The sequence below is a fragment of the Canis aureus genome, chromosome 12 (assembly GCF_053574225.1).
Source record: "Canis aureus isolate CA01 chromosome 12, VMU_Caureus_v.1.0, whole genome shotgun sequence".
NCBI lineage: Eukaryota > Metazoa > Chordata > Mammalia > Carnivora > Canidae > Canis > Canis aureus.
In genome coordinates, this window is record NC_135622.1 from 13,167,409 (window position 1) to 13,189,205 (window position 21,797).

The following is a 21,797-nucleotide window of genomic DNA, read 5'->3' on the forward strand; positions in this document are numbered from 1 at the left end:
GACACTAGCAACCATTCTGTTTTCTTTCTCTGTGAATTTGACTGCTCTAGATACCTCATGTGAGTGGAACCATGCAGTATTTGTCCTTTTGAGCCTGGCTTATTTCCTTTAGCCTAATGTTATCCAGGTTCATATATATATAGCATGTGCATTTCCTTCCATTTTAAGAGTAAATAAGACTCCATTATATGTGTATCCCATATTTTTTATACATTCATCCATCAAATGGACACTTCAGTGCTTCCATATTAAAGTAAAATATTTATATTTTTATTTTTGTTCCTGCTGCAGATATGACACTTTTTGTTTTATAAATTTCAACTGGTTAGTGCTGTTACATTTGAAAGCTATTAGTCTATGTTTAAAATTGTTATAATCAATCACTTTATTAAACCCTTATTAATTTCAATAGTTTTTCAGTGCTTGCCTCACATTTCTAATTATACAATCACTTTGTAAGCAAATAATGAAAGTCTGGTCTCCTCCTTTTTCATAAATTTCACTTACTATAATTGAATTAGTCAACATTTTCAGAGCAGCATTAAATAATAACAGTAAAAATGGTCGTCCTTTTGTTTCTGATTAAGAGTGTCTTCATTAGTGTGATGTGTGTTGACTTACTCTTTAGTATATTAGGGACATATTTTTATATTCCTAGTATTTTAGAAGAGATTGACATTTAAGATTAATCACAAATCAGGAACAAATGTTGACTTTTATGGAATGCTTTTTCACTATATAGGAGTTGGCCAAACTCACAAGTTAAAGGTACAGTCCTTTGTAAGACTCCCCTCACTTCAGATACCAGCCTCACTTTGGAAGTCCCCAGGGCTACCCTTACTTCTGACCCACTGGCTACAGTTTTGAGGGTCCTGTACTGATCCCTTTGATAATTCATAGAATGACTCCCAGAACTCAGGAAAGTGCTCTACTTACAGTTTTATTATACTAAAAGTTTTATTATATGAATTAGAAGAGATGCATAGTTTGGAAGGATTCCAAACAGGAAGTTTGCATCATCCTCAGGGATATGGTACCCTTTCCACCATGATGGGTAGCAGTAATACTAACAGGCTATTGCCCATCAGGAATGCTCACCCAAGCTTTGTAATCCAGAATTTTTACTGAGAGTTTATTATATAGGCATAACCAGTTGAGTCATTGGCTAAGTAGCCAACTTAGTCTTCAGCTCTCCTCCCCACCCAGAGGTCAGGCTGATGCAATGTGGCTCAAAGACTCAACCCTCTAGTCACATGGTTGGTTTTTCTGGTATGACTACCCCTATCCATAGTTACTTCATTGGCATAAACTATCAGGTTTGGTCCAAGGGGCCCACTGTGAATAACAAAGATACTTCCATCCACTTGAGAAAGTCCAAGGATTTAGAGGTTACCTCCCAGGGATCAGAGACAAAGGCCTTTAACACAATTGTCAATTGAGACGATTTGTATTATGTGTGATTTAAATTACATGTTATTAAATTATTAGATTAAATCATTTCAGTCAACAAATATGTAAGTACCTACCATGTCTGTACATGTACTATTCTATCTAGCTGCTGAGATAGATTTTTCCTTCAAGCATAAACCCTGCATGGTGTTGGCGAATTATTCAAATTTACTTTGATAGTATTTCAATTACTCATTCAACAAATATAAATGCCCATTATGTGCTACTTATGCCCATTATGTGCTACTTATAGCAGTGAGCCAAGTAGAGGAAAATCCATTCATGTTGCTTGCTTTTCAGTAGTAAATTATAACCACATTCACAAGCCAGCAAGGTCTGTTTATGGTTTTGGTGCTATCATGTTATATTTAGGTGATAGGGTAGTAAGGCACGAAATGAATTTGCTAGCTTTTTTCTCCATGTAGGAATAGTTTGTATAGCACGAGAATTATCTTTATGTTAAAGTCTGAAAGAAGTGATCTGTTAAGTTGTATCTGGAACTTTTGGATGCAATCTTTAATGTTTTTCTATTTCTTTCACCACTTACTTTTTTGGACAGTTCATATACATATATGAAGAGGCAGTAAAGCAGAGTAGTTAAGAGTAGGGACTCTGGAGCCCAGGTGCTGGGGTTCAAATCCCAGCTTTGCTGATTGCCACCCGTATAAGTGTGGGCCGTGGAAAATACTGTCCTCTGAGCAGAACAGCACTTTATAGTATATGTATCATACAGCATATGTATCACCAGCTGTTTTGTGGTGGAGGGCCTTTTGAAATATCTAGATTATTATAATACCAGGAAAGCAAATCCTTCAAATGCATCATCCTTCTCTTTCTCTGTGGCCTAAGGCTTCAAGTTTTCACTCAACTGATGTGCAGCAAGAGGCTTGTACTATAGAAAATGATGTGCCTTTTCCCTTGTACTTTTTACATCGATAGATTTTTGTAGCAATAGTGTATGCAGTTGCCAGGATATAAAGATGGGCCTTGCTGTTTTACATTTTGAAACCTCTTCCTTTCAGTTATAGCACTCGTGTTATATATTCTGATGCCTATTGTGAATGTAAGTGAAGTCCTTGGACCCCTGTGCCTTATGTTACTCATGGGGACTGTCCACTGTCAAATTGTGTCGACTCAGATAACAAGACCATCGGGAAACAATGGAAATCGGAGAAGAAGGTAAGATGAGAAATTACACTTCTAGTTGGGTATTTTCTGGGAGGGGCATGGTACAGATTTACAAAATCCTTAATGAAAACAATGAAAAATCTTCCTGTTTTGTGTGTCTTTTCAATTATCATTTAGCTTTCACTTTTCTTTCTGATGCTAAGAAATCATCATGACCTCTCAATCCCAGGTGGGATTTTGTCATTAAGAATGGTTGTTTAAAAAGAAAAATCTGGAAAAAAAAAAAATCTGTGATGCTGTATTGTCCTTTGTTAAAATTTACCTTAAATAGTGACTTTGAAAACCTTCTTCAAACTACAGTCTCAATCAAAATTTGGTGAAAATTCACTGTATAAACAAGGATGTTAGTACATTGTATTAGTGCTAGTAAGATATTTACCTTTTTTTTATATATTTACCTTTTTTAATGGTAAATAATAAGAATGATTTCAAAGTGTTCTAAGCTTTTAACAGAGATGAATTTGACTTTTCTACACAATGACTTCACTTCATGTTTTCGTTAGTTATGTGTGTGGTTTTGGAACTGTCAAAGGTTTTTTTTTAGTTAAATGTAGGTCTATTACCTTCCAAAAGTTATATTATCATCTCTCAGAATATATATAGATTTTTCCCCCTAAAAAGTTACTCAAGAAGATTTTTTTCATTTGGTACAATGAATTTCAACACATTTATTCTTATTTTTGAATGTTATTTTCAAAAAAATGTTTTTAAAGAGTTCCTTGAAAATTCTGTTCAATTGAATGATTTCTAAGGAAATCACATGTGGTGTATCTCGGTGATTTATAAGAGATCTTTTAACTGCTTAAAGTATCAATGCAAAGTGATCATTTGGTGTATTTTGTGTTCTCTGCTGAAGTGTGCCCAATGCATACAGATTTCTGACATCCATATTTAAAGGAATTGTTCCTTCTGCTGGTGGCATTTGAGTGTTCCTGAAAAGACTTTTGGTCATATGTGTGAAAATTTTTTTCTAGTAATATTTTGGAATATCAGTTCCATTTCTTGAAATATTGAACACAATGATAGCATAGGAGTTTGGTTTGGAACCCAGTTTTAACCTTCAGTCAGAAACATTCTTGCATGATTTATTCTCATATGAAGTTCACTATACTTCATTTCACATTGTAGCCCACTGGGATCATTTTCTTTCTTTCTTTTTTTTTTTTAATTTATTTATTTATTCATTCAGAAAGAGCGAAGAGAGAGGCAGAGACACAGGCAGAGGGAGAAGCAGGCTCCATGCAGGAAGCCGGATGTGGGACTCGATCCTGGGTCTCCAGGATCACACCCCGGGCTGCAGGTGGTGCTAAACCGCTGCGCCACCGGGGCTGCCCATGGGATCATTTTCTGTAGTGATATTTGGGGCATAAATATGAAAGTTCTTGAACCTGAAACTGTTGAAATTTTTTTTTCGTAGAAAATTACGGAAAACTGTCAATGGTGATGGGAGCCGAGAAAATGGAAATACCTCCTCTGATAAAGTCAGAGGAGTAGAAACTTTGGAATCTATTCCCTTTATTGGTGGTTTTTGGGGTACTCTCTTTGGCAACAGGTGAGAAGTCTCACATTGGAACGTTTACTTGATTATATATTCATGTCAGTATTAACCTAGTATGTAATCTAATTAGGAGAATGCAATATAAGCATATTATAATTGTGGTCTGAGTTTTAAGCATTCTAGAAGGATTTACTTCCTTCAGATATCTCCACTGTCTGTCAGGTTATCCATAAGTCCAGGAGTCTACCATAAAAGTTTCATTCTGTTTGATCTTTAATGGTATTTTAGACCACATGATTACAGAAATATAAATACTTGGTAAATATTTTAAGCCATATTGACAAACATCTTGAGGGGAACAAAGAATTTTTCAAAGATTGGGTGTTTTTCAGTGTGGAAGCTGATACCTCTTTAGAAATGGGATGCAGGAGGCTGGTGTTTATGGGAAGTAGTACAGAAAAGGAAATGGATCCAAGAGAAATTCTATCTCCTTCTTGATTTTGCAGTGTCATGACAACACTAGTATGACTCTAAGAAATACTTATTTTGTCATATGTTGGTGATTTTGACTCAAAAACAAAATGCTTTTGCAGTTCCTTTTTTGAAGATGAAGTACATGTTCCCCTCACTTTCCAAAAGTAGAGTGTTCCTATGAAACCTTTTGTGGGCCGAAATGGAATGAAGTGAAGAAGCAATTACCATTAATTTATATGGAAAAATTTTTGAGCCCTCTCAGACCTAAGAAAATAACCTCTCTTAGGATTGTCTGATACCTTAGAACATAGCTTGCTGGCAGATGCACAAAAGAGATTGAGACAAAGCATGGATGCTCATAGATGTAGTTGAAAGCTCTGGCAGCTTAATGCTGAGATGCTAGAGGGTAGCTCCCAGGGAAGGAGCGCTAAGGGGCCACCCTTGCCACTGGAGGGCATGCTGCTTCTTTATTGGCTTGCTGCAAAACAAGCTGATTGCTAGTTTCACTTACACCTTTTTTCATAAAAGCAAAAATCCTCTTCAGAGTTCTTTCGGCTAGCAAAAACCAGTCCTAACATAAGTCTATCATAAAAGCAAAGAGATATAGTGCGAACTTTTGAAAAGTGGAGAATGCCTGTATAATCACATACTTTTCTAAAGATAGGTTACACTCTATTTTATTTATTAGAGACTTTAAAGATTTTATTTATTAGAGACAATGTGCGAGCAAGCACACAATTTGGAGGTGGAGGGGCAGAGAGAAAGGGAGAAGTAGATCCTGCCCTGAGCAGGGAGCCCGACACAGGGCTCAATCCCAGGACCCTGAGATCATGACCTGAGCTGAAGGCAGATGCTTATCCGACTGAGCCATCTAAGCACCCTACTTACGCTCTTTAGTTTGGGTTCTTTTTGTTTGTTTGTTTGTTTAATTTATTTATGATAGTCAGAGAGAGAGAGAGAGAGAGGCAGAGACACAGGCAGAGGGAGAAGCAGGCTCCATGCACCGGGAGCCCGACATGGGATTCGATCCTGGGTCTTCAGGATTGCGCCCTGGGCCAAAGGCAGGCGCCAAACCGCTGCACCACCCAGGGATCCCTAGTTTGGGTTCTTTATGCTGAATGTTGTGCTGGTTACTGGGCATCCCTGTTCTCAGTGATTTTACTATCTAATTAGGAAGATAAGAATATGATGCAATCACAGCAGTGTAAAAATATCATAAGTGGTTACCTGCTGACTAAAGGCCATGCAGTTCAGCAGATGGAGTGATTATTCAGGGGTGAAGTAGTCAACAGGAATAATGAAGGAGCCAAGAATTGCTGGTCTTTGAAAGACAGGAATGGGGAAGACATTCTCTGAATGGCATAAACAGATGATGTGAGGTAGGCATTGGCACTGTGTTTGAGAGGGAAAGTGAAGACTGGAACCCACTTGCTTGCAAAACTGAAAAGAAGAGGCTTACTCTCAAAATTAATTGTGATGAGTCTTTGGAAACTAGAGATATCTGTATTCTGGCTTTCTACACCCTTAGGCAAGCTAAAGCCTGAAAAATATGATTTCTGAATTTTCTTAATTTCTAGAATATATACAGTTGACCCTTGAACAGAGGGCTTAAGGGTGCTTGTTGACTGGAAACCTTACTAGTAACATGAATAGTTGATAAAAATATATTTTGTATGTTATATGTACTATGTTACTGTATTCTTATATAAAGTGAGCTAGAGGAAAAAGAAATGTTATCGAGAAAATCATAAGGAAGAGGAAATACATGTATAATACTGTACTGTATTTTTTTAAAAGATCCACAAATAAGTGGTGCTTGCAGTTCAAACCCATGTTGTTCAAGGATCAACTTGAATTCTTCAAAAGCAAATGATTTCATTAAAGATGGTACTTACAGAAAACAAGCTAGTAATCTTTTTTTTCCTTTTTTTAAAATTAGGATTAAAAAAGTAAAATTAATATGTAACAAAGGGACTGAAACTGACAATGACTCAAGTTGTCTGCATCCTATCATTAAGAAGAGACAATGTCAACCAGAGATTAGAATGTGGCAAACAAGAGAGAAAGCAAAATTTTCAGATGGAGAAAAGTGCCGTAGGGTAAGATTTAGACGAGTACTATATATAAAAATCTTTTCTTTCCCATGTAAAATTTTCCTATTCTTAGACTACTGGAAATATCAAATAGATACTAATGGGTTTATGTAATTTGTCGTAACAAGTAAGTGAAATGTAAAGCCATGGGACACGCAAAAGAGAATAGCACATGAAGACTGTAGTTTATTCTTTTCTAGGAACAGAACCTGTTATGTCATTGGCTACTGATCCAGCCTTAGCAGTGGGCTGGTAGGTTGACTGGATCAACAGATCAGTGTAGAGGCTACTGAGCTGTATTCCAGCGATGCAGTGAGAATATGGTAGGGGTTCAGGAAACTGTTTTCTAGGTGTAGCAGAGATGTTCTGTCTCTAAAACTTCCACTTTATAGTCTTGAAATATTTTCTCATTTGTTAGAGAAATTAACAAATTACAAATTAGAGAAATTACAAAAATAGCTAATGTTCTTGAACCATTACTGCAACCAGGCTCTATTCTAAGCGCTTTACATGTACTAAGTCATCTGATTGTTTTCACAGCTCTGTGAGATAGGTGCTTTCATTATCATCACTGTTCAGATGCGGAAATGGGGCCTCAGTTTAGTTACTCACTTCCAGTTACTTCACTAATAAGTAGAAGGGCCGTGACTCAGATGCAAGCCTGTGCTTCTAACCTCTACGTAATCTATGTAGCACATCAGTGAGGCTGTTTAGTTCCAAGGAAGTTCACTATTTTTCTTTATTGAGACCAAGTAATATATAGGTTGGGTCAGTTTGGGTTCCCTCTGATTGTTTCTTTGTTTCTACGTGCTTATTTTCATGTGTGCAGCTCCCTAGAGTATTTTGGGCTGTCCCCTGTGAAGAAATTGCTGTTCTCTTTGCAGGAGGCTTTTAGGCATTTGGGTAACGGGGTTTCAGACGAACTGTCGAGTGAGGAGGATGGGGAAGCCCGGACGCAGATGATGATGCTGCGTAGGAGTGTGGAAGGAGCCTCAAGTGACAATGGCTGTGAAGTTAAGAACAGAAAATCCATACTTACCAGGCACCTAAACACTCAGGTAATCTTCCGTTTGTGAAAGTATCGGCACTGACTTCAAAATCATTAAATGGTAACAAGACATGGGATGTGTTTTCTTTTTGTTTGTTGGCTTGATTTTTGACAGGTAAAGAAAACCACTACCAAGTGGTGTCACATTACACGGGATTCGGACAGTCTGGCCGAGTCAGAGTTTGAATCAGCAGCCTTCAGTCAGGTAATGTATCCTTCTGACAGGTCCCTGTTCAAGGCATAGCCTTAACTGTAGTAATAATGGTATCCGTTGCCTTTTTTATTGGTTATCCTAAAGTAGCGGTTGTATTTGCCTGGCCTCCCCCACCACCAGCTGTCTGTCTCCCCATCTGGCAACTTTCATATGGCTACTCACCCCCGGAAGGAGCTCTATTTCACTTTGACTCTAACCTTAAAGGCATCATAGATGACATGATGCTCAACACGAGCTCCGTCAATCCCCAGAGGACAAGAAGGCTCCCTAATATTTACTTGGAATATGGAGCTTATTCTTAAGCATCATTCCTTTGTAAGTGGCACTGATGCTGATGAAGACAAAGTTTTGAGAAAAGACCCCTGAGAGGTGGGAGAAGCAGATCTCATCATGCAGCTAACGGGCATGTTGTCCATTTGGAATATTATCACTCAGAGGTGAGCGGGGTAGCTAGTGGTAGTGTGGTTTTTGTTTTGATTGACAAGGCAGTTGGGGTTGTGGAAAAACTTGCATATTTATGTTTGCACTGCAGGAGAGCTGCTTCGGGCATCCTTTTCTCAGCCTGACTAGCCTTTCCAGGTTTGGCCAGGCCCTGGGACATGACTAGATCTCCAGTCACGCTCATGGTATTTAGAGTAGGGGACACTGTGGGTGTGTCATAACCTATATCCAGGGTAGTTCCTCTGGATATGCTTGCAGAGGTCACTGTCATCTCAGGGAACTTGAGTTGAACAATCTCATGATTTGGCAATAACTTCTTAGAGGAAGTCCTTTTAAAGTCCTGCTTGGTAGAGAGTCATCACAGTTTTACATTTACATATTAAAATGTCTTAATTGTAACATGAAGCTTTGTGAATAAATGACTACATGGGGTCAACTTAAGAAAGCTTGCCAGCCATCACCACAGATAATTTGTCTTAATTTTATTTCAGATATATGATTGCTTTTAAAAATGAATGAAGATAAAGATACAGTTTTGGTTTTCTGTATTCCTTTAAAGGGCTCTAGGTCTGGCATGAGTGGTGGTTCTCGAAGCCTCAACATGTCAAGAAGAGACTCCGAAAGCACCCGCCATGACTCGGAGACTGAGGATATGCTATGGGACGACCTGCTGCATGGCCCAGAGTGCCGGTCATCTGTCACCAGTGACAGTGAGGGGGCCCATGTGAATACCCTTCACTCAGGGACCAAACGTGACCCCAAAGAAGATGTTTTTCAGCAGGTCTGTAAAGGTGATGGTAATAATAGCCAATATGTACTATATATTTGCATGTGCTGGGTACCATATTATCTCATTTGACTTTATAATAATTGTATAAGATAGATACTATTATTATCTCTAATTTAGAGATGAGGAAATTCAGCATAATTTGAAAGTGAAGATGTTGGCATTAGAACTCGGGGAAGTACTCTCGAGTTGCCGTAACCTAAATTTTTGTCCATAATACTTTTTTCTCATTTTCCTTAGAATGATCCTTAATGTTCATTTTATGTGAGCAGGATTGTTTGAATGGTCCATCAAACTCGTATGTTCGTATTATATTACATATTTCATGTCATACATGAATTACTAAGAGATGGCATTGCTTGCTTCTCTAATAATGTATAAACCAAGTGATGCTTTTAATTTTAGGCTTTGCATTAATATCATAAAATCAGCCTGGAATTGGAGGTTGCTTAGAAGGTATTTGAACCCTCAACTGATGTAGAAATTCTCATGTGGTAATAATAGTTACTACTTCATAGGACCATTGTGATATATCTAATGAGATAATATAAAGTGCTTAGCACAATGTCTAGCAAAGAGTAAGCACCCAGGAGATGTTAGCATTATTTTTAGTATCCCCACCAGATCATCAGTGGCCTCTACTTAAATACTTCTGGAGCTGGACTGATTATTACTTCATGAGAGAGCTTTCTCCACTGCTGGATAGATTGAATGATTAGAAGTGGTGCTCAAATCAACGTTTCAGATGTTTGGTGACAATGTGATTCTTTTTTGGTTGTTGTTCTTTAGGCTAAAGATTTCCACAGTGATGTACAAATACTGGATGGTGGATATTCATTTGTTTAATTAATGAATTTTCTTGATTCTAGGATATCACTGATTTAGGTTATGCATTTTCATGAAAAAAAATCCTGCTTCATTAAATGTATACAATTTTTAAAACCTAGTCAGAAACAATGTATGTTTTCTCATTAAAGCTTTAAGCTTTTTTCTTTCAATTTTGCTATCAAAGTTTGAATCTAAATATCCTTTACGTTCAGTCTGAAGATTCATCTAAATCACATTAGCCCTCAGTAGTTCTGCATAGCATCCTGATAATCTTGACCTCCTTTGCACTTTGGGGATTTTCAGTATAATTTTAAGGCATATATAATAATAATTGGGTAATACGGAATTCTCTGTATCAAAAGGAATTCATCATTTCCCAATTCCCCTACCTATCCTGTTCTTTTATTCCCCATATTTTTGAATGCCCTCACCAACCACACCTAAGACAGAAACCTTGGAGACCCCACCTTCTCCACATGTTTCTAATCTGTCCTTATATCCCCTTGACTCCACAGAACAATACCTTTCTGTCTGCTTGTGTCTCTCCTGCTTGGGGCTATCTGGATCATTACAGCAGCTTCTGTGGGTTTGCTTCCTTTGTCTGTTCTTCCACAGAGCCGCAGCCCGAATGATGCTATTCCCCTTTAAATCCTTTAACTACTATTTCCCCCCCTTGGGATTATTTGCTTCTGTTTCTCTCTTTGCACCGATACAATCCCATCTCTGATCATACCCCCACCTGCTCTCACATACTACACTTTATCTCAACTGGACTTTTTTCAGAGCTGTACCATTCCCCGTGTGCCTCTGGCTTATTTGCCTGGAACACTCTTTTCTCTGATACTCGATCCTTCAGCTCACTTCTTTTTATTTTTCAGGTCTTGGCTAAGGAAGCCTTCTTCGTTTGCTCCCAAAGCCCTCTTTCCTCCCCCTATCATGCCATGTAGTAACTTTATTTAATCATGTCTCCATAAATCTTAAACTTCTTGATGTCAGGGACCTCATCTGTCTCATCCTCCTGTTGTATCTGTGGTGCGTGTTACATAGTTGGTGTGTCATATATTTTTTTTGGCATCCTCAATGAATAAATCAGTAAATGCTCATCAGCATTATGCTAGGCACTGTAGTAGATAGAGAAGAAATCTACGCCATGTAGTCCTTTTTTAGAAATTTAGTTTGAGGACGAGATGATTATAGGGGAAATAAGTAGAGGACACTAGAAAAATAGCATATAATTATGTGCTAATTTGTCTGATACACTAGGGGTCTTTAATTTCAGAGAAGGACAAAATAGCGAGACTTGTCACAATGAGCTGACTGTGTTGGTGAAGGGGACTTGAGTTGGTACTTGAAGAATAAGAACTTATGTGGCAGAAGAAAATGGTACTTTTTTTTTTTTTAATCTTGAGCTTCCTCTTGAGTTTTCTGTGCTTTTCTGTGTCCTGATTAGACCAGAGAAAGGCTTAACTCCTCAGTTATTCATGTAACGTGGAAGGCCTATTAGAGGCTCTCCTACCTAACTTCTTGCTACCGCCAGTACAGTCACATTGCTCTCTATAAATACTTCTCTCCTTAACATGCCACAAACACACCAAGCTTAGCCTTACTTCCAGACATTTAGACAGGGAAGCTACGTTGGAGATCATGGAATCCTACTTCCCATCATCACAGATGTTTAGCCTCTTTCCAGGTAAGAAGTTGGCTTTTTGAAGAAAAAAGGACCAGAGATGAGCATCACGGAGGTGGCCATTGGCATGATGAGCTCTGGGAAGGAGAGAAGAGAATGATGAGGTCCAACACTGGTGAATGTGGCCTGGATGCTGGAAAATGGGGAAAAAAATCCAACGGAGGAAACAAAAAAGAGTGGATGAAAATAGTTTTATATTTTTCTTTTTAGAACCACTTATTCTGGCTTCAGAACTCAAGTCCTGCCTCTGATCGAGTTAGTGCAATAATCTGGGAAGGGAACGAGTGTAAAAAGATGGATATGTCTGTGTTGGAAATAAGTGGCATCATCATGAGCAGGGTAAGATTTCATAAGTTTTCAAAATTTTCAGAAAACTTGTTTAATGATCAGCTATTTCATAGGATCAATCTATTCAGTAATCAAAACACTGCTTTTGAAACAAATACATATATTTTTAATTTTGTAGTTAGAATCTTTACTTAGCAGAATATTTTTTTATTTGTAACAAAGTTTTCTGTGAACATGATCAATTATTCAGGTATACTCCGCAAATATTCCCTATGTCATTTAAGCCTGATTTTTAAATAAAATCTAAAAGTCATAAGTCTGTACATCATTTTTATTTGTACTTCTTTTAGCTATAAAACAGTTTTTAATAATCTAAATAGTACTTGATAAATACTGCTTCGCAACTCCATTTAACTATGTAATGATGGACATTTTAAATTAATTCCCAGGTTAATGCATATCAGCAAGGAGTAGGTTATCAGATGCTGGGAAATGTCGTTACCATTGGATTAGCATTCTTTCCTTTTCTACATCGACTTTTCCGTGAGAAAAGCCTTGACCAGCTAAAGTCCATCTCAGCTGAGGAGATCGTGACTCTCTTTTGTGGGGCACCACCTGTTACACCTATTGTTATTTTGTCTATGATTAACTTTTTTGAACGATTGTGTCTTACTTGGATTTTTTTTTTCATGATGTGTGTGGCAGAGAGAACATATAAGCAGGTCAGTATAGAACTAAGTAAAATTTCTTGCCTCTGGTTTTGCATATGATATGCCACTGAGTTGATTTTGTTCTCTTTATTTGTTCCCTTTCCAAAAGTTAATGTGGGCAATAAAGGATTGATGAGTGGGCTTTGGTATTTGTGGGTTTAACACTTGTGGTATTGATTATTCACAAATGACATGTTGTAATTTGGCATTTCGCTGAGTTCATGTGTAAGAGTAAGTGGCTTAGGCAGAGAGTGAGCCTAGCTGACTGCATGGCACCTGTGCCTCAATGTGCCTTTGTCCTTGTTTACCCATAACATATGTAGTAATTCTCAAAGTGAAAACGTTTCTGTGGAAAATGGGTGAGTGAGAAATAAATTTATTGAATTTTGATAAGAATTAGGAATCGAGGACTTGCTTATTGGTGATATGTGCAAAAAACATGATTTTAAATGGAAATTTAATCTGGAATTAAACCAGAATTCTGTATAAACATTTGTGTGTGTGAAGTTGGGGATTCACAAAGGTTTCCAAATAATATTCCTTGAAAATGTCAAGAGTGTACCATATTATGAAGACATATATTATTATGAAATGTGCTTTGGAAGAAACAGGGTCATGAACTATTAACTTGGTCTGAGTGACCACTGATTAGAATTTCATCCTTTTGTTATTTTTCATATACTGGGAATATTGTTTATAATTATATATATAAATATATACACAGATACACCCATGTACCTTTTACTTTGTGATTTTTTTTCTAACTCTCTAGAGATTTTTATTTGCAAAACTCTTCAGCCATATTACCTCTGCCAGGAAAGCTAGGAAATACGAAATACCTCATTTCAGACTTAAAAAAGTGGAGAACATTAAGATATGGTTATCACTGCGTTCCTTTCTAAAGGTGAGTTTCATTTGACTAATGATAGAATGTGTTCAAGAATATGCAGAAAACCTCAGTGAAATTCCTGGCAGCAGATACTCAGTGGGCAGGGTGGTTAGTTCTATGTGCTGGACAGATTGTGTCAGTGGCTGACAGACATATCTGAACACCAAGTTGGAAGTGATCTATCTGCTGAGCTGGTGGAGGTAAGTAAATAAGAGCTTAGAAAGGGAAAAGAAAATTCAAATTCCTAGGACAGAATTATAAATTGAAAATTGCATCTTTTTCTGACTTTTTGGAAAATATTCCAGCTGAAAATACATCCGTGAATCACTCACACTCTTAATTTGGAACAGCACGAATTTCAGTGCTTAAACTTAAACTGTCCAAAATGTGTTAAAATCCTATTCCAGAAACTTCTTATAAATATCTATTTTCACATTAATGTAGTGAAATTCAGAGTGCAAATGATGTGAGGTCCATTGCTGTCTCTAACTGTAATCTTACACATTAACTTGCATCTCACTCCACAGAGACGGGGGCCACAGCGTTCAGTTGATGTGGTTGTATCTTCAGTCTTCTTACTGACACTTTCGATTGCTTTCATTTGTTGTGCCCAGGTAAGAGTTTCATATCTGTTTTAATGAAAAATGGAAATTATGATATGGTTCACTATTTTAGGTGTGTATGTGTGTGTGTATATGACAAAAATTAATTTCTCAAGAGCAAGGCACTGGCATGGTTATGTTGAAATACCCATTTTTTAATGTATCTAAATTTCCTTTGCTATGTTGAATGCTCGTTAACTTTCCTTACTTTTGAAATGAGAATAAAGTAATTCTCAGTGCTTTAAGACCCTCAGATCACTCTAATTCTAATTGGCAATTTTTGACTGATAATAAAGCTGTCATTCCATGAGGGTTACAAAATAGTGATTTTTCTAATTTCATCTTTCTTTCATTTTTTAATTTTCACTCTGTGGTTGACCTTTACCTACTTCCTTCCCCCCTCCCTCCTTCCTGTCCTTCCTTCTTTCCTTCCTTCCCTTTCTTCCTTCCCAGACTCATATATTCTGATTTTTATCCAACAGATTATAATCTATTACTCTGTTTCTTTTGATGACTAAATCATCCCAGATGTGGCTAGTGGGGAGGACCGTTGAAGCTCCCTCCTGTATCCTTTCAACAAGTCCTTGTATCAATTTGAGGGTGGAGGGTGGACTTTTGTGCTTTCTTGATGACAAGAAGTTTCAGGCTTACCTTGCATCATTCCATTTGTTGAGTTTTGTCTTAATTCTACTGTAGTCAGAACATATTCGAATGTTTTCACTCCTTTGAAATTTGTGAAGCTTGCTATATTATCTGGCATATGATCAGTTTCATTAAATCCATATCAGCGCTTTGAAAGAACTTGTATTCTGTTGTTTGGGCGAGCAACATTCTCTAATTAGTCCAAGTTTATTAGTTGAATTGCTTGCATCTCCTCCATTCTTACTCATATCTTTGGTCTGCTTATTCTGTCAGTCATCGACAGAGGTGTGTTCAAGTCCACTGTGGTGGTGGATTTCTCTTTTCCTCCTTTTATTTGTGTCAGTTTTCACTTTATATATCTTGAAGCCAATTCTTATGACCTTCATAGTTATTCTTTTTTTCTCAATCCAGGATCACATGTTGCATTTAGTTGTCCTGTCACTTTAGTCTTCTTTAACCTGGACAGATGTCAGGCTATCTTTATCTTTCATGACCTTATGAAATATCTCTGAATCTAATGTTTTTAACTTAAAGTCTACTCTATTTATATTAACTATACCAACTGTCTTTTGATTCATTTTTGCATATCTTTGCCCTTTCATTTATTTTGTCTTCATATTTGAGTCATGTTTCCTGTAATCGACATAGCTTTGTTTGTGTGTGTGGGGGGGGGGGGTTCTTGTTCTTAATCCAGTTTCACAGTCTTAGTGTTTTAGATTGTCTGGCTCATTTACATTTCATGTAATTACCACAAATACAAATACTGTTTAGTTCTTATTTGGTCTACCTATTAATTTTTCTTTTTTTGCTCCTTTCTTGCTGTCTCTTATTCATCTAATATTTTATAGTATTCCATTTAATCCTCTCTGTTAACTTACTATATGTTCTTTTACTCCTGCTGACCTCAGAGATTGCAAAATATATCCTTAGCTTATTATAGTTAATAATTTATTAGTTTCTGCTTCCTTGTAATGCTAGGCCCTTAGAACACTTTATCTCATTTGTCCATTCACCCATTATTAGTGTCCTTCATTTAAATTTTACATATAGGGATCCCTGGGTGGCGCAGCGGTTTGGCGCCTGCCTTTGGCCCAGGGCGCGATCCTGGAGACCCGGGATCGAATCCCACATCGGGCTCCCGGTGCATGGAGCCTGCTTCTCCCTCTGCCTATGTCTCTGCCTCTCTCTCTCTCTCTCTCTCTCTGTGTGACTATCATAAACTAAAAATAAATAAATAAATAAATAAATAAATAAATAAATAAATAAATAAATAAATAAATAAATAAATAAATAAATAAATTTTACATATATTTTAAACCCACAAGATGTAATTACTATTTTTTTGTAGTCAATTATTCATTTATATTTACCTACGTAGTTACCCTTTTCATTGCTTTTCGTTAGTTTCTTGATTTCTCTTTTTCTTGGAATTGTTTTCCTTCTGTTTGCATAATCTGCTTGGTGATAAATTCTGTTTTTATTTGTTTGAAAATGTCTTTTATCACTTTTGTGTTTAAAGGGTGTTTTTGCTGAGTATTCATTTCTAGGTTGCCAGTTACTTTCAGTACCTTTAGGATTCTGTTATCTTCTGATTTCCATGTTTTATCTTGAGAAGTCAGCTGTTAGTCTTCTTGCTGCTCTTTTAAAAGTAACATCCTTTTTCTCTGGCTGGTTTTAAAAGTTTTTCTTTGTGTTTGGTTTTATAGCCATTTGGCTGTAGTTTGTGTGTTATCTATTGCTACACAACAAACACCACCCTGCTGAAAAGATGGGCCTAGATTGGTATTAGTTGTTCCTTTCATCCCCTAGTCATAACTGATTGGCTAAATGTATCCCTCTTTTGGAAATTAGAACTGAAAACCTGAGATAACAGTGGTGGACTTTGGAAAAGAAAGGTCTGTAGGAGTCAGTGGGCCAGTAGGGTACTATGATAAACCAAAACTAGAGCAAGTCAAAGTTGGGGGGTAGCAGTAAAAAAAGGTATTGCAAGGCAACAGAATTAGCTAAGAAGTGGGGAGATGGGAGCCCAAATGGCCCTCAAGGAAGAGAGATGGAGAGGGAAGCTGTTCCTTGACTTCCTGGTTTTCAAAAGGCTAGCATTTGGTTTTTCAGTGAATTTTTCAATAAATTCCATTTTATCTTGAGCTCGCTTGAGTAAATTTTGAAAAAAACAAAGACTTTTACCAAAAAACTTGATACATAATAGGCATTTGATAACTGATAGCTGCTGCTGCTATTATTTGGATCCTAAAAATGGAGCAAAGAACTGACCATCAGGATTTTCTAGTCATACCAGTAGGATGGGCCACATATTTTAGGAAGCTCTACTAGCCATATAAATGCAAACTTAAGGGGATCCCTGGGTGGCTCAGCGGCTCAGCCTTTTAGCCACTGCTTTTGGCCCAGGGCGTGATCCTGGAGTACTGGGATTGAGTCCCAGTTTGGGCTCCCTGCATGGAGCCTGCTTCTCCCTCTGCCTGTGTCTCTGCCTCTCTCTCTCTCTCTCTCTCTCTCTCTCTCTCTCTCTCTCTCTGTGTCTCGTGAATAAATACAATCTTTTTTAAAAATGCAAATTTAATACTTTGAAAAAATGGTCACCGTGTATTTGTGATTGGGCACACCAGTGGTTTAAAAGACTGAAATGTGTTTGTCTTATTTTACTTTTTGTACATTTCCTCCTTTGTTACTTCCAGAATTTGCTGTCTTTCATGCAAAGGAAAAAAAAATATCTGGGAACCTAGAGAAATAGAGTGATTAGTTAAATAGATAATACTTTATATAAGTATTGAAACTCTTCTGCTTTGAGTGTAAAACATTGGGAACTTATAAACCTCTTTAAGTTTCTAGAGTAAAGTGATAATTATAGATTTTTGAGACAAATGAAAAACTTAACTTTTTTTGATTCTTTGCATAGGTTCTCCAAGGGCATAAAACTTTCCTGAATGATGCTTATAATTGGGAATTTTTGATCTGGGAAACAGCTTTACTACTTTTCTTACTGCGTCTGGCCTCACTGGGTTCTGAAACCAATAAGAAATACAGCAATGTTTCAATATTACTTACTGAACAGGTATTGATTGGTCCTTGTCAATTTGGTTCTGAATTTAGAGATGACATAATAAGATTTGTGCAGAAGATTCAGGGTTAAATCTAGAGTTAGCACTTTCTGGCTATATGAACTTATAAGTCACTCTGCTACCATGTAAGTGTTTCCTTCTGATAAAATGAGGGCAATAATCTTCCCCCCTGCTCCCAGGATTGTAAGAATTAAGATCTTATGGATTGAAAGTATTTTGTATATTATAAAGATATCTTTATTGGTGGTAATGGAGCATGCTTTTAATCTCATATTCCACATCAAGTGGATCTTTATAATACTTGTCATTTAAGTGTGTTTAATAAGCTTCTAGAATTTCTTCTGTATCAGCCATAGAATGCATTCAGTGTTTGGAAAATACTTGCTCTTTAGTATGTGAATGGATAGTAAGATTGGGAAGTGTTTCTTATAAATACAGAGTAGTATAAAGGGGTTTTTTTTTTGGTTTTTGTTTGTATTTAATTTCATGTTTATCCATAAGTTTTAAATAAAAACATTTAGTATCATTAGATTTTCTTTTTTTGCCTTAGAATTATAGTGGAAAATATTTCCTAGCAGAGAAAAAATAAGGATATAGCAAGTTAAAAGCAGCAGCTATTTTCTTATATTCCATTAGTGTTTCACAAGGATATTAGATTATGTGAGGGACACCAAAATGAATAAGCCAGAGCTTTTGAAGTTAAGGAATTCACATGTTATTGGTTATATTGTAATTAATATTACACTTTTCATTGTTTTGATATTTAAATGAATTTATCTTTTTCTTTTTTTAATTCACTAAATGCCTTTTCTTTGCCAGATGTGACCAAAAGAGCTGAGGGTAGGGTTTGTGACATCTATGTTCTGTAGAAGTAGCTGCAGGAATTTCAGAATTTATTTGAAAATATCCTCGAATCTGCCAGACTTAGTGTAGTATGTATATCTTTTTCTCTGACATTTGCCTTAATCTCTCTTTTTTCCCTCAGATTAATTTATATCTTAAGATGGAGAAGAAGCCAAATAAGAAAGAACAGCTTACTCTAGTAAATAATGTATTAAAGCTGTCCACCAAGTTATTGAAAGTAAGTAATATCCTGTGATACACTTTTACGAGCACTTAAATCAATACTTTATGTATTGGAGAAGACTCTAGTAACAGATAGATACTGGTCTGTGTACATTCAAAATGCCAACTTGACAGTTTAGGATTAAGGACTATATAAAAAAAACTCCCATCTCATTACCCAGGTTCTGGTGATTGCTAAAGTCTGTTACATTTTTCAAATTAACATTTAAAAAACATGACAACATATCACACAAACCCATCTTTGAACATTTCTAGTGGAAAAGTAGGTGAGAGTCCATTACAGGTCTCTTTTTAAAGCAGCTACTGAACATGAAGGAAAAAATGACTTCTGCAATCATCCTCACCCAAGACCTAAAAGCAGCCCAGAGATAACTGGCAGCCATCGAGAGGCCATGTATCTTATCTCCATTCTTCCATGTTTTTCTAGGAGCTGGACACACCATTTAGACTCTATGGACTGACAATGAATCCCTTAATCTATAATATCACACGAGTCGTTATCCTTTCTGCTGTCTCAGGTGTTATAAGTGATCTTCTAGGATTTAATATAAGAGTAAGTGTGACCAGTACTTTGTAGCACCTGCCTTAGTCTTAAAATTGACCAAATAGAATAATCCTTGCTCTTCACACTGTGTGTGCATGTATGTGTGTGAGAGTGTGAGAGGTTGGAAGACTAGAGACTTGTGTAAAGAACCCTTGGGGTAAAAAAATAGACATTTTGATGGTGGTGCACAGGCTTCTTAGCTTAGGTTTTCTCATGTGACACAAGTGTAATAGACTGTGCTCTTGAATGGAACACAGAATCAAGTTTGAATCTCATGTCAGTCTAATAGCACAGGCTGGGGAAGGGTCATCCTCTCACCTAGGGAATACACTGAGGCAGAATGAATGAAAACCCATGACCTGTGAACTGCAGGGTGGAATTTTTAACCTTGGAAATTGTTGATGTTTCTCCTCTGTGGTGTCTTATGGTTGCTATTGTTCTCATGTAAGGGTTCTCGCTTCATAGTCATGTAAGTGGACCTGTAAACCCCAACTGTTGGTCTTAAAATTAACTCATTTTGGTGGTTTTCTTTTCTTAGCTGTGGAAAATTAAGTCCTAAGCTGAGCCATGTGCCTGGAATCTCCCCTTGCTGGCATCAGGATTTACCCATTAAGGAAGGAGATGACTGCAGAAACCATGAGACACCTACCTGCTTGTTCACACATAGAGGTGCTCTCCGCTCTGCCTAATCTTAGGAGTGGTGTTTTCAGAGGAACAAATCCTTTTCCAGCTGGGCATGCATGCCAAAAACTGTATTTTCATGGTTTTCAAACAGTATGAATAGTCAGAAAACTAAAGATCATGTATTATGGTAACATAAGGACAACTTTCTCAGTTAGGAAATTGATTTGGGGCATTTCAGCGCTGTGACGGTTTTATTTACTGCAAGTAGTTTTTTTGGGGTTACTATGGTAGATCCCCAACGCATGAAGAAAATACCTTCTTTTGGAAATGGCAAATTCAGTACTTTTCTATTAAGTCTATACAATTGGAGATTTCTTTCCTCTAGCAAAGAGAGATCAAATTTAAACTATTTTAGGTTGAACCCAAATAAAATAACTTTATTGGAGAATTTCGGTTTCGAGGCTTTTTTTTTGTTATTGCAGAAAAAAATAACCTTTCAACCTGCAAATTTCTGTTAAACTATGGAGAAAATTTTAGTTTACAGTTTTGAAGTTAATCCCAATAACTATAGTTGTTGGTGAAAGAGACATGCATATATCGTGCCATGTAATTCAGCATGAGAAGTGTAAGTGTATGCATACTCATTCATGTCCATCATACAACATGGTTTCCATGTAAATCATCTGAGCTGTTACCTATCACAATACTAAGGGAAGCATTGATTGTTGTATGACTTAATGTACTCAACCCTCAGTACAATTTCAGGTCCCTAGTGTCTATACTCAGCCAAGTTATGCCTTTGATGATTTGAATTCTCTCTCTCTTTTTTTTTAAAGATTTTATTTATTTGGGATCCCTGGGTGGCACAGCGGTTTGGCACCTGCCTTTGGCCCAGGGCGCGATCCAGGAGATCGGGGATCGAATCCCACGTCAGGCTCCCGGCATGGAGCCTGCTTCTCCCTCTGCCTGTGTCTCTGCCTCTCTCTCTCTCACTGTGTGCCTATCATGAATAAATAAAAATTAAAAAAAAAAAAGATTTTATTTATTTATTTATGAGAGACACAGAGAGAGAGAGGTGAGATATAGGCAGAGGGAGAAGCAGGCTCCATGCAGGGAGCCTGACGCAGGACTCAATCCCGGATCTCCAGGATCACGAGCCCTGGGCTAAAGGCAGGTGTTAAACTGCTGAGCCACCCAGGCTGCCCCTATCTGAATTCTCTTATCAACATTCCCTGTTACACACACATGCATATATATATGTTAATGAAAACTCATAGCTACATACAATTCCTGCTCTTCAAGTTATCTGCTTTGAAGAATCTCTTGAGGCAAATTAAAAGTCTGAATATTTTAATGATAAGATTTTATGAATTTTTATTGTTTTATTGAAATAGAATAAACCTACAGTGTTATATTATTTTCAGGTGGACAATATAATATTTTAACAATTCTCATTAGTCAGTGCTCATCCCATGATAAGTATACTTTTATTCCCCTTCATTTTGTGAACTTTTAGAAGGAAGTAATTTAGAAACTTAGGTATTACATGTAAAGTAGGTACCCACACAAAATCAATGTATCAATTATACATATCCCAATATGCAGGGAGATTTTTGAAGTCTAAAGAT

The 21,797-nt window shown here is 37.0% G+C and overlaps 1 protein-coding gene and 1 long non-coding RNA gene across 10 annotated transcripts in view; one reads left to right on the forward strand and one right to left on the reverse strand.

The window, feature by feature from the left end:
• Window positions 1-20,617, forward strand: part of PHTF1 (putative homeodomain transcription factor 1) — a 43,753-nt gene extending 23,136 nt beyond the window's left edge. For 3 of the 5 annotated variants that reach the window (XM_077842814.1, XM_077842815.1, XM_077842816.1), the window contains exons 6-19: window positions 2,472-2,628; window positions 4,055-4,189; window positions 6,549-6,708; window positions 7,587-7,760; window positions 7,866-7,955; window positions 8,965-9,186; window positions 11,918-12,046; window positions 12,445-12,717; window positions 13,478-13,609; window positions 14,122-14,208; window positions 17,753-17,908; window positions 18,901-18,996; window positions 19,429-19,554; window positions 20,084-20,617. In XM_077842814.1, the coding sequence (XP_077698940.1) occupies window positions 2,472-2,628; window positions 4,055-4,189; window positions 6,549-6,708; window positions 7,587-7,760; window positions 7,866-7,955; window positions 8,965-9,186; window positions 11,918-12,046; window positions 12,445-12,717; window positions 13,478-13,609; window positions 14,122-14,208; window positions 17,753-17,908; window positions 18,901-18,996; window positions 19,429-19,554; window positions 20,084-20,104 (1,958 nt within the window). In that variant the 3' untranslated portion in view covers window positions 20,105-20,617. The remainder of the gene's footprint in view (window positions 1-2,471; window positions 2,629-4,054; window positions 4,190-6,548; window positions 6,709-7,586; window positions 7,761-7,865; window positions 7,956-8,964; window positions 9,187-11,917; window positions 12,047-12,444; window positions 12,718-13,477; window positions 13,610-14,121; window positions 14,209-17,752; window positions 17,909-18,900; window positions 18,997-19,428; window positions 19,555-20,083) is intronic. The other 2 variants (XM_077842819.1, XM_077842818.1) reach the window with 2 other exon arrangements.
• Window positions 11,256-21,797, reverse strand: part of LOC144280610 (uncharacterized) — a 42,261-nt gene continuing 31,719 nt past the window's right edge. For all 5 annotated transcript variants that reach the window (XR_013349034.1, XR_013349035.1, XR_013349033.1 and 2 more), the window contains 2 exons: window positions 14,096-14,223; window positions 11,256-11,784 (listed from right to left, as the gene is read on the reverse strand). This is a non-coding gene — a long non-coding RNA (uncharacterized LOC144280610). The remainder of the gene's footprint in view (window positions 11,785-14,095; window positions 14,224-21,797) is intronic.